The 12,828-nt window shown below is 37.4% G+C and overlaps 1 protein-coding gene across 2 annotated transcripts in view; it reads left to right on the top strand.

The window, feature by feature from the left end:
- The window catches only part of LOC109916516 (importin subunit alpha-5), an 85,455-nt gene that overhangs the window by 50,327 nt on the left and 22,300 nt on the right, over nt 1-12,828 (top strand). For both annotated transcript variants that reach the window (XM_048602849.1, XM_020516235.2), the window contains 5 exons: nt 907-1,038; nt 5,279-5,367; nt 6,283-6,382; nt 7,755-7,918; nt 11,589-11,667. In XM_048602849.1, the coding sequence (XP_048458806.1) occupies nt 907-1,038; nt 5,279-5,367; nt 6,283-6,382; nt 7,755-7,918; nt 11,589-11,667 (564 nt within the window). The remainder of the gene's footprint in view (nt 1-906; nt 1,039-5,278; nt 5,368-6,282; nt 6,383-7,754; nt 7,919-11,588; nt 11,668-12,828) is intronic.

Here is a 12,828-nt window from a genome sequence, read left to right as displayed (position 1 = left end):
GGCAAGGCTAGTAATTGTTTTCTGTTCTTGAATTTACTTTGTGGCTTTGCCTGTTATTTGCATAGAATAATGAAATAGGTGTAATTAATGCTGGCCCAATTATTCTGTGGGTATTCTCCATATTGTAGCAAACCATTTCACATACATTTCAGTTCCTGGAATGCTGCTGTTTAAAGCACGACAATTTTCTATTTGTTTCCTTAAATCCTAGCGTTTTAGTGAGAGCAATTCTTAAAACTACTTTAACAATTATATCCGATTATTCATGAATGTGGTGCAGTGATTTTTCTTTGGCTGCCTTCCAAAAACAGTTTCCTGTTTCAGGTGGAATGAAATCTGCATTAGTGAGCAAGAATGTCATTTATGCAAGTACACAGGAGAACTATTTCCAATCTTGAAGTTACATTTATTCTACGAGTGAAACTTAATAAAAGTTGCTAGTGAGCTGCTAAATCTAAATCACACATTAGTATTTCAGAGCACAAAAAGTCAGTCCCTGTTTTACATCATCAGCTTGACGATATATTTGAAAGTTAATTGTATAACAATTACTTTAAAATTATTTTGTGAAGTCTCCTCATTTTACTCCCGCTTGCACTTTTTTCTCACGTTTATGTTCCATTTGTCATTGCTAAGATCTAAGATTTGTGAACAAGAAAATGTGTTTTAACAGCTGTTTTATTTTCTGTGGGTCCTGTAGAACTTTGAAAGAAAATTATGTATTTTTTTCACAATTATGCTGTTTATATGGAGATCCATCGTTTTCAACTTTTATTACTTGTCTTTAAGTTCCAATCAGAAAAATGATTCTCCACTTGAGAAAATTTTCATTGCTTTGAACTTGACTGGCAAATATTGATACCAGTGTAAATCATCTGCAATTGTAATTTTCTTTGCTCAATTTAGTTTGAAGCAGCATGGGTTCTGACAAATATTGCATCAGGAAGCTCATTACAGACCCGTGAAGTAATCAAAGCTGGTGCTGTGCCTGTCTTTATTGAATTACTAGCGTCAGATTTTGAAGATGTGCAAGAACAGGTAACTGTCAGTTTACTGTTAATAATCTTTTGTCTTAATATCAGTGAATTTACATATTTTTCAAGTGATTTAAAAGGGTTATCAATTCATCAAGAAAAGGAGCTAATTTGAATTTGAGTCATTGGAATAATTCTTAATGATTCATTTTGGACTAATTTTAAAAATTAATGGAAATAAAGTATGCTACTGAGATCTCTGCAACACTGGAAAGTTTATGTTTATGCTACTTTTGACTTTTTTCTTTGTTAATATTGATTATTTTTTATACGGATATACCACGTGAACTTACTCAGAAGATATTTACAGGATTCCTGCGTTTTACAGGATGTCTATGAATAACAGATGGGAAGGAAATTTAATGCTGCTGAATAGAGATTCTGATAATTTAATTTGGTGAAATATCCATTTAATGTTTTAGAATCTTGTAAGTTAACTGCTGATTCACCCAAGTTCATTTGAAGAAATAAACTGTTTCTGGTCGTGGCTGTTTCATGTCTTCAACTAAATTTTCACTTTCCATAGAGAATCATGGGAGATAAACTAATGGTATTTCAAGAAGTCATCCTAATGAATTGGGTGTGCTGATAGATATTTGCAGCTAAAATGGACCCTTTTAAAGGGCTGTCACTGTCCAAAAAGTTTATTTCTTTGGTTGTAAATATGTAGAATCACATGATATCAGGGACATTCTCAAACTGTTTTGCATAAATTTGAAGGCAGCTTTACATAAATCATATGACAGAGCACTGTACTAACTCACAGTTGAGTGCTTATGGGATATTTGTGTAAGACCATAAGAACGCTATTCAGCCTATTGAGTCCGCTGGACCTTTGAATGAATGAGATCATGGGTGATCTGAAACTGTTTAATAAAAAAATCAAAGAACGACAAATGCTGGTAATCAGAAACAAAAACAAATTGCTGGAAAGCTCAGGTCTAGAAGCATCTGTGGAGAGAAAGCAGAGTTAACATTTTGGGTCCAGTAACCCCCCTTCATAACAGGATAATCCTCAGCTCCACTTTCCTGTCTTTACCCTATAACCCTTGATTCCTTTACTGATTTTAAAAATCTGTCCATTCCAGTCTTTAATATAGTTAACGATCCAGCCTGAACAGCCCTCTGTGGGTTTTTTTTTAAAATTACACAGATTCACAACCTTGAGTGAAGGAATTCCTCCTCACCAGTCATAAATATGGAACCCCTTATTCTGAGATTATGCCTTCTGCTCCACAAGGGGAAACAACAGAAAAGGTTGGGGGGCAATGACTTTGTTACAGCTAAACCAGAAACTGGGGTAATGCACTGGGGACCTGGTTTAAAAATGCCATTTTGATAGATGGAATTTAAATTCCATTTTTTAAAAAGAAGTCTGGGATTGAGAGTGTAATGATAACCATGAAATCCTTGCTGATTGTCAGGAAAAACCCATCTGGTTCACTCATGTCCTTTAGGGAAGGAAAGCTACCATCTCTACGTGGTCTGACCTACATGTGACTTCAGACTCACAGCAATGTGGTTGAATCTGAAGAGCAACAAATACTGGCCTGGCCAGTGACATCCACGTCGCATGAATGATTGGTTTTTTTTTTTTTTTTTAAATGTTCTGCGCCTACCCTGTCAAGACCCCTAAGAATCTTGTATTTTCAATAAGATCGCCTGTTATTTGTCTATATTTCAAAAAGCACAGGCCCCAGCTTCTCAACCTCTCTGCATAACACAGTCCATCCATACCTGGTATCAGCCGAGTTAACCTTCTCCAGACTGCTTTCAATGCCAGTATGCCTTTCCTTGGGTAAGGGACCTAAAACTGTTCACAGTATTCCAGCTGTGGTCTGACTAGTGCCCTGTATGGTTTTTAGCAAATCTCTCTACTTTAATACTCCATTCCCTTTGAAATAAAGTCTGATATTTCATTTGCTTTCCCTGTTAGCCACTGAACCTGCTAGCTATTCTTGAGATTGATGGACAAGGACTCCTAATTCCCTCAGACTGCAGAAAGCTTCAGAATATTCTGTATTAAATAACCTGTTCATTCATTAGATATGTTTAGAGGTGTAAGTAAGCACATTGATATTAATGGCAACAAGGTTCTGAATTGTAGACTAATTAGTAAAGTTAGGTCACATGGAATTCAGGATGAGCTTGCCAATTGGATACATAATTGGCTTAATGGCAGGAGACAGTGGTGGTGGAGGGTTACTTTTTGGACTTGGGGCTGTCACCAGCAGTGTTCCACAGGGATCGGTTTAGGGTCCTCTTTCATTGTCATTTACATAAATGATTTGAACGAGAATAAAGAAGGCACAGTTGTAGGTTTGTGGACGACACCATAATTGGTGGCAAAGTCGACAGTGAAGAAGGTTTTCTGTCTTTAAAAAGGGATCTTGATTAAATGGGTCAATGGGCTGAAAAATGACAGATGGGCTTCAATCTGGATAAATGAGGCATTGCATTTTTGGTAGTAATATTTAATAGTAAGACCTTGGGTAGTGTTTCAGAACAAAGGGACCTAGGGGCTTAGGTACATAATTCTTTTGAGGTTTGTGTCACGCGTAGACAAGGTGATCAAAAAGGCGCTTGGCGCGCTTGCCTTCATTGCTCAGTCCTTTTGAGTATAGGATTTGGGAAATCATGTTGAAGTTGTACAGGACACTGGTGAGGTCTCTTCTGGAGTATTGTCTACAGTTCTAGTTACTCAGTTCATAGAATTGTAGAATCCCCACAGTGTGAAAACAGGCCACTTGGCCCAACAAGTCCACACTGACCTTCCAAAGAGCATCCCACCCAGACCCATTACCTCCCACCCTCTCCCTGTAACCCTGCATTTCCCAAGGCTAACATATCTAATCTACACACCCCTGAACACTATGCACAATTTAGCATGGCCAATCCACCAAACCTGAATATTTTTGGACTGTGGGAGGAAACTAGAGCACCCGGTGGAAACCCACACAGAACGGGGAGAATGTGCAGACTCCACACAGTTGTCCAAGGGTGGTATGGAGCCCAGGGCCCTGGTGCTGTGAGGCAGTAGTGCTCACCACTGAGCCACTGTGCTGCCCTATGGAATCCATACGGTGTGGAAGCAGGCAATTCAGCCCAACGAGTCCACACCGATCCTCTGAGCGTCCTCATCCCTGTACATCCCATGGCTAATACCCCTCGCTGAACACCACTGGGTAATTTAGCGTGGCCAGTCCACCTAACTAGCACATCTTTGGACTGTGGGAGGAATCCAGGGCACTCAACAGAAACTCACGCAGGCACAGAAAGAACTTGCAAACTCCATGCAGACAGTTTCCTGAGGGTGGAATCAAACCTTGGTCCCTGGCACTGAGGCAGCAGTGCTAACCACTGTGCCACCTTCAGGAAGGATATATTAAGCTGGAGAGGGTTCGGAAGAGATGTACCAGGATGTTGCCAAGAACGGGGAGTTTGAGTTATAAGGAGAGGCTGGATGGGCTGGGAAGTATTTTTTTTCCACTGGCGCATACGAGGTTAAGAGGTGACATTTTAGAAGTTCATAAAACCATGAGGGGTATACGTAGGGTTAACGGTAGCTGTCTTTCCCCTAGGATGGGGGATTTCACGACTAAGGGGTACGTTTTTAAGGTGAGAGGAGAGAAATTTTAAACGTGAGGGACAAATGTTTTTTTACAGAAGGTGGTTTGTGTGTGGAATGAACATCCTGAGGAAGTGGTGGATGTGGGTACAATTACAACATTTGAAAGACATTTGGATAAGTATGTGAATAGAAAAGGCTTGGAGGATATGGGCTAGGAGCAGACATGTGGGACTGGTTTAGTTTGGGATTGTGTTCAGCATGGACTAGTTGGACTGAAGGGTCTGTTTCCGTGCTGTATGACTCTGGTTCCAGAGGCTCATTTCATTATCTTGAATGTGCTATGATTTTGAGATATTAAAGATATCAAGGAATCTGGGAGAATATGGAAAAATGGCATTGAAATAAAAGACCATTTGTCATTTAGTTGAATAGTGGAGCAGGCTCAAGGGCATACTCTTGTTCCTATTTCCTGTTTCCATGAGCAACCTTGTTCTTTTAATTACTAACCAGTTGTCATTGCAGGGGCACTATTGCATGCATCTTCCAGGTGAACCTTTTGAATAGTCAGTGATTTTTAAATAAGTGTTTATTCAGAGCTCTTGTATTTGCTGCCTAAGAGTCAGTCAAACATAACATCCGAGATTTCTTGTTGCTCACTGTTTTTTAATTGCAGGCAATCTGGGCCCTTGGCAACATTGCAGGGGACAGCACTGTGTGCAGGGATTATGTGTTAGACTGTAATATACTGCCTCCTCTCATTCAGTAAGTTTTATTTTACATTTTAAAATGTGTTTAAAGTATACTAGAAAAGCAGCCATGCTTTTGTCACATCTTGGGATACACCGAATACATATCAAATTTAATTCCTTTTTAGATATTGACCTCTTCAATTTTTATTAAACTTGTATTTGTCAGGTTAGAAGTTACCTACACGGAGCTTCTCTAGTTTTTGTCCTTTTATCCCTTAAAGGCACTGACATGCTTCTATTTTTATTTCTATTTGATTTCACGGGTGTCAATGCTCTCTAGTGTTCCATCGGTTGACTAATTTCTATTTCACATGTATGCCAAGCTGGAGAGTGTTAATAAGCTATTTGACGAAGTAGTATGTTACAACTAAGCCTAATTCTGTCCTCCATTGTCCAAGTGAAGACTTTCAGGCAGGGCGCTCAGGAAAGAAATAAAGTGGATGTCATCCTAATGTACATTCTCTAAATGCTAGGCCAGTGATGTTGTCACTTGTAGGAATTGGCCGTTCCTCATCACTGCACAATTGAGTCAAAATCCAGACTACAGTTTCGAATAAGAATTAGAACAAGCAGTTTTACTAGACTCCATTCAGTGTATGGCATCGTGTTAAACTCAAGCACACATCTCAGAATTAGCCTTAGGATGTTATAGACAAAATCCAGTCCGTGCTTTTGATGAATCTAATGTGTTTTCAATTGCACCTTTCTGATCACTGGTCAGAGTCAAGATTTCAGTCTCTGTCTCTTGTAGCACTGATTCTTAGTCAACTTTGTTTCCCCTGATCAATTCGGCAATCTTTCTAGAAGTATTTAAATAATGATTACCATGTGTTCTGATTTTTAAAAATTAAAAACTTTTTAGATGAACATTTCTGTGCTTTAATTAAGCTTATTTTTAATCTTCATTATCTGTATTTTAAATGTTTAGGCTGCTATCAAAACCTAATCGATTGACAATGACGAGGAATGCTGTTTGGGCATTGTCAAACCTGTGTAGAGGGAAGAATCCTCCTCCAGAATTTTCAAAGGTAGTATCCATCCAGTGGAGCTACAGTATACGAAGTGTGTTCTTTTAGGAATGTAAAATATACATTAGAGAACAAAGTTTATGGAGTTGAAACAGTGATACTGTTGTGTAAATGGCTTATATCTATTGTATGCTTGTCAAAATCCACTGATTAGTAGCCTTCTACTGCTATTTTAAGGAGTAATTTTGCAAATGTGCAAGATATCAATGCAGAGCACTCTTAAAGAATGAAAGGTAAAATCGATCATTAGCACAAATTGTTGGTATACATGTGCAGTGCCGAGAGATAATGTACCAGCCCATACCGAAAGCTCACCCTGTGATTAAATTTTGAACCTTTTATGGGACAAGATTCTCCAAAGGAAAGTCGATGAATGCAATAACTTGACTTATGAATCAAAACAGTCATTTCTGATGATCATCGACTTTTCTGCCTCTGCTTTTATGTTGTGAAATGGTAAAAAAGTGAAATTTGAATATTTTTTAATAGTTAAGTAGTTTTGAGGGAGTTTGTTTCTGAGCTTTAGCAAACAAGACCATGGAGTGTCATCGCATAATTGATCCTACAATAGCACAAAAGCAGCACTTGTAAATTATACTGGAAATCTGAAATCAAAATAGAATAGAGTATTTCCAACATCAGGCAGCATCAGAAAAAATTTTAACATTTTCAAGTTGACAACCTTGAAGCTGCTAATACCAGGGTTTCACCTGCAGTGTAGGAGGGATCACTGAATGAAATCCATACTTTCCCAATGAGAGAGGGAAGTAAAATTGGATGCATCTGCTGTACTCAACAACTGGCCAGTAAGTGACATCAGACTTGGGAATCAATGTTACTGGGTAAATCAAAATCACTGGTTAATATAGTGTACTTGCATAGACAATTAAAAGAAGCACATTTTAAAAAGCCCTGTCTTTTTAAGGTTAGAGAATCAATAACCCAGTGATGCTATTATAGAATGTGTTTTGATGGTCATGAAAACACAATTATATTGGAGTGCAGTGAAGAGAAAAGTTGAATAATATGTTTCATGAATTCAATACTCATTACCTAAATACTTGATTTATTTTGAAGCACACTACTATATACGTTTTTGTAAAATATTCTATTATATAGCCAGGTAACAAAATTTGGCAATTCACCCAAAATACACGAGTTTTACTAGAGAACATTACATTTAGAGTGGCTAAAATGTTTTAAAATAAATTAGAAAGCTATCACAGATTTGTGCCAGTTATATATTTTTCAGTAGACATTTACATTTTTGTCTTGTTGAGTCTCTGAGATGATATTGTCAGCGCAGTAACTCTTACCCAGGAGAATATAGATAAGCTGTAAGTTGAATTCTTCTATTGTATTTCTTTCCTAGGTATCTCCCTGTCTCAGTGTTGTGTCCTGGCTGCTATTCCTCAATGACATAGATGTTCTGGCTGATGCCTGCTGGGCTTTGTCATATTTATCAGATGGGCCCAATGATAAAATCCAAGCAGTAATAGACTCGGGAGTTTGCAGAAGATTAGTGGAACTATTGATGCAAGTTACTTTTTAACTATTTTGATTATAATTCTTTGACTAGGAATGTATTTCTTTATGCCTTTCTATTGTACAATCATACTCCTGATTTTGAACTGTTTAATTAGATGAAAAATCACTCTTTACTGATGCTTTTTTTTTTGATAGAAACCGGTTTCCTTCCAATGTTTTCCCTTTTCAGTTTCTGAAGGTAGTGGCTCTGCTGGGTTCAATTCTGCACGCTCTGGTAGCCTGCTTGTAGTTACTGCTTTGTTTTTTAAGTCTGTGCCTGGATCAGTGAAGTTTGACATGCACTAATCCTTTTTGCAAAGTGAGTCAAATAAATGTACTGCCTTATACTGTTCAAATGACCTACAAATAAAATGTGTTTTAGCTCCATGTAAAAGTAACTGCTTTCGTGGATCGGATTCTAGAAGCTTAAGCTTTTCCTTTGGCAACAAAATAATTAAGCCAAACCTTGCATTTATGTACGAAAGCCAAGTACCACAGATGCTGGATTTCTAGAATTAAAAAAAATGCTGGAAATACTGAAGTGGCTAGGGGCAGCATCTGTTGAGAGAAACAGTTAACATTTTCAGGGTTAGAACTTTTCATTATGACCTGAAACATCAGAACTAATAACCTTTTAAATTAACTCTGTTTCTCTATGTACGTTTTGTAAGCAGCCTGTTCAGACATGTTATGATGTCTCTCGAGCAGGTGGGACTTCAACCCAGGTTTTCTGGTCCAGAAATAGGGACACTGCCACTATGCCACAAGAGCCCTCTTCATATTTGCATATTTTGCCATAGTGCAGCTTTCAGGATGTTACAAACAGTTAGTTAGCGTTCAATTAGTTGCTTTTGTTCAGTACAGTCATTTAGTTGTGAGTAAGTGCAACAGCTAATTTGCATACAGCAAGGTGTTAGAAATAACTACTGGACTGATGAGCAGTTAATTTGAATTTGTTAATAGTTATGGGAGGAATGTTGGCTGGATACAGGGAGAACTATCTGCTTTTCTTCAAATCTCAAACTTTCATGTACACCTAAACTATTGAAACAGACAGGGGGATTCTTGGTTTATCTGAGAAACGCCTTAGTCAATCCAGTCCTTCCTCAGTGTTGCAATAAAGTGTCTGTCTTTAAATGCTCAAGTTCTGTCTTGTGCTTAAACATGTATCATGGAGTATGTTTCAGTTGATCTGAAGTAACATTTTGGCAATCTAGAAGACTTTGAATTCATTAATAATGAGTAACTAGGCCTCACTTGGGCTGGACTTGATAACGGTAGAATATACATAGTTTCCCTGTGGTATTAATCATATGTGCAGTAGTATGGGTAACTCTCATTGTCCCATCCAATAAATAGGACCGTGTGAAAGATAAAAAGTGGCCCAGTGTTGCTCATGTCAGTGCAGACTAGCATTCGGTTGCATTTTAAATGCCCTTGACAGAATATTTTAAATGTCTGTTGCCCTTTATGCCTTTAGATTTTTTTCTAATATTCACTTCAAATGATTTTATATTAATTTTAAGTTGCGTCTGCTCATGTAAATCACCCTTCAGTCAAATTCTGAGTTTAACATAATTTGTACTACTGAATACTCCAGTTGAGATCCAAGCCTTTTTGCTCATTGCAGAGGTAAGCTATGTTATAACTTGTGTGGTTCTTTTCCTCAAATTCTTAACGGGCATTCACAACAGAATAGTTTCTGGAAGCAACCTGAGTTTCCTTTTAGCTGAAACATGCACCTTCGTGCTATGGCATTTAATGTAGGAGCATGAAGTACCAATGATCATTGGAGGTACCCTCCACATTCGTCTGTCTCGTCGGAATCATTAGGTACCATATGTTAGAATGATTTTGAAATGCAAGAATTGTTTCAAGTAAGACAATGGACCAGGAACAAAATAACTTACAATCATGATACTTAAACAGCAAAATGCTGCTTAACATCCCACAAGGCTTAAAAAAACTTTATTTTATAGAATACATTTATGTGACTAGGCTTTTGAATGAAACAATTGTGATGCATGAATGATGTAGTTTGTAAATTGCAAGGAGTCAAGGTGCCAATTTAGTACTGAACTAAAGAGCTTCAGCCAATACAATTTGGATACAGCCAATAATTTATGAAGAGCAAGGACACAGGAAACATATATCATTTCATTTATTGATACGTTACTGCTTAAGCACGTGAGACAAACCTTTTAACTTGTTGAATAGATAAGCCAAAAAAAACTCTATCCTGTTCCAAAGAGAAATGGACTTGATTTCTTTCTATTTTCAAGTTCAAACAAGAAAGGTGGCTCATTTTAACTCCAGTTTGGAAATACATTTACTCACAATGAATGCAGTCTGATTTAACAAGTCTCCCTGTTTTACACCACTTCTCCTCATCTCAGTGGTGCAGAAAATTTGTTGATTTTAATCTAGATTGCATGCCATCAGATATGGACATTGTTGCAACTGTCAAGTTTGCATTTCAGTAATAGCTACCTGCTATTTGTCGTATGACTGTCTTGTTGAAGCAAATACACCTATCCAGAAATCGGTGCTCCCAGCTAGTGATTTGCTCTGTTTACTGCTTGTGTAGGCAAGGTAATTAAGTCAATCTGAGTGTTTGTTTGAACAGTGAATCAATCTGTTAATTTTTAGTGACCAAAAAAAATCTCATTTCTGTTTTTCATTTGTATATATGGTATCACTTTTAAAGGGTTCCAACTTCCTCCCTAATCATGCTTAGAATATTTAAAATGTTCAATATTACACTTGCGTCCATTTTCCAGTCTTCTATCTGCATGTTAAATTTTGGGAGTTCATCATTGCAGCTAAAGGAGGCAATCAATCATTTGTAAACAATTTTCAGATTATTAAGTTTCAAGCTTTTCAAGAAGTAACAGCACAGGTATAATGTGTTAGTCAATTAGACAGTATATAATGGTAACAATTTAAGGATGGTTCAGGTTAACAGAAAACAAACAAGCTGTTGGTGTGGAATGTGTCAGTCTTATTAAAGTTGTGAAGGCAGCATCCTCCTGTAGCCAAAGTGTTAGAGAACTCTTCCCTGGGTCTTCATCCTTCAACTGGTCCATCTTGCATTTGGAGAAGACAGTTCCCTGATGAGGACTGTCGTCTGCCATTTCAACAAGTGTACAATTGTATACATCTATAGGGCTGGTAACTTGTGTGTCAATCGCTTGTTTAAATCCTTTTGGTTAATGAGCATGGTGCAGCTACCTGTGACATCTGGATGACTATTGTCCACTTTCCCACCTCCTTTTGAAGGTTCCTTTTAACACCAAGGGATGCTGTTTCCCCAAAGCTTGGATTACTAATAGGGTAGAGTGGTGCTCAATATATCTTATGACTTTTCCTTTGCTAGAGATCGGTTTGTTTGTTGCATAGGAAATGCTAAATATGGGATACTAAAAGAATTCCACTTTAAAGGGGATCCCAATTTGCAATTTGTGCCTCATAACAATTAAACTTGTTCTGATATTTGTCTATATTCCATTTCCCAGTAGTGTATCCCTTAGGAAAGCCAGTGACAAGTTTGTATAAATAACCTTTATTTATAGGTTAATACAATATAATTAATGATCAATCAGTGTGTCAATATGCAAGCGCAACTTTGGCTCTAAAATTTTTAGGTTTGGTAATTTTTCTCCGTGTGTTTTTCTGACAGGCACTGTGACTATAAGGTGATATCACCAGCTTTACGTGCAGTAGGGAACATTGTAACAGGCGATGACATACAAACTCAGGTATGTGGAGGACAGTAAAATGAGCAAACATCAATGAAATATGGCATAGGGATAATTTGCACTTGTTTTTTATACAAAAACTAAGCAGCATGATGAGGGGTATAATTGTATCAATGAACATAACATCTTAATTGCATGAAATTAGTAAACAAATATTTTTATAGCACCTCTTGCACAAAGATGTTTCAGAGATAGTGACAGATGTAATCGGTTATAATTTCTTTGAATCTTTGAATTAACACTCAAATGCCTTTCAAACTTCATTGCTATTCAAACAATCAATCAGAATTTGAGTGCATCAGTATAGTGGGATGTAGATACTTAATAAGATGGGATACAACATGACTTGTTTTACAGCGAAAGCTCACATCTCTGACAGGTGAAAGTGCCAGTCTGGATCAGGGCAAAAGTGCTGGCATTTAGAACAAGTCTCTCCTTTTTCTATTTCACTTCTCAGCACTCAAATTTTTTTCAATGATGTGAGCCACTCAGGACTGTTTGGAGTCAGAATTCAGAGTGCTTCTCCATTGTCCACTGCTCTGAACCCTCCCAAGTCTCTTTCTTTTATATGCCTTTTCAAGGGTCAATATGTGGATGATTTATTGACCCTTATGGGCCTTAAAAAAAAGTTTACTTTATTTCAAGCTGCCCTTTCAGGAGTTGAGTTCTTTGTCTAAGCTTTGAAAAATCCCACCTTTTTAATATATTCAATGCCATTAGCTTTTGGAGATTTTGCACATACTTTTCTGGCCTAAATCAATTCATCTTACCACCATTTTATTTCACCTTATCTCGCTTTCCTACTTGACCTCATTAACAGATCATCTTCAGCCTCAAACTAATTCCCAGAAATTTCATTTGTCCTGTTCCATTATCAATTATATATGTCTGAGGCTCAAGACTAGCTAACAAGCTCTTCATAATAGCTATTCAGTTCAGCAGTTCTTTTTCCTTTATTAAAGGTGGTGTGTTCACTTCAATAAGTCCTATTCTACATTTAAGATTAATGAACTAACCTACTTCAGCAAGCATCTTGATTAAGCAAAGTTAACTGGAAAAAGCCTGCACAGTTCTGTACTATGATTAAGTATAGTACCAGTTGCTTTGCCATGAGGCTTTGTCTATCAGTAGAGCCCTTATTAACATAGCCAACATCACCTA

The sequence above is a fragment of the Rhincodon typus genome, chromosome 11, assembly GCF_021869965.1.
Source record: "Rhincodon typus isolate 14 chromosome 11, sRhiTyp1.1, whole genome shotgun sequence".
Classification (NCBI taxonomy): Eukaryota; Metazoa; Chordata; class Chondrichthyes; order Orectolobiformes; family Rhincodontidae; genus Rhincodon; species Rhincodon typus.
This window is presented reverse-complemented; position numbering and strand designations above follow the sequence as displayed.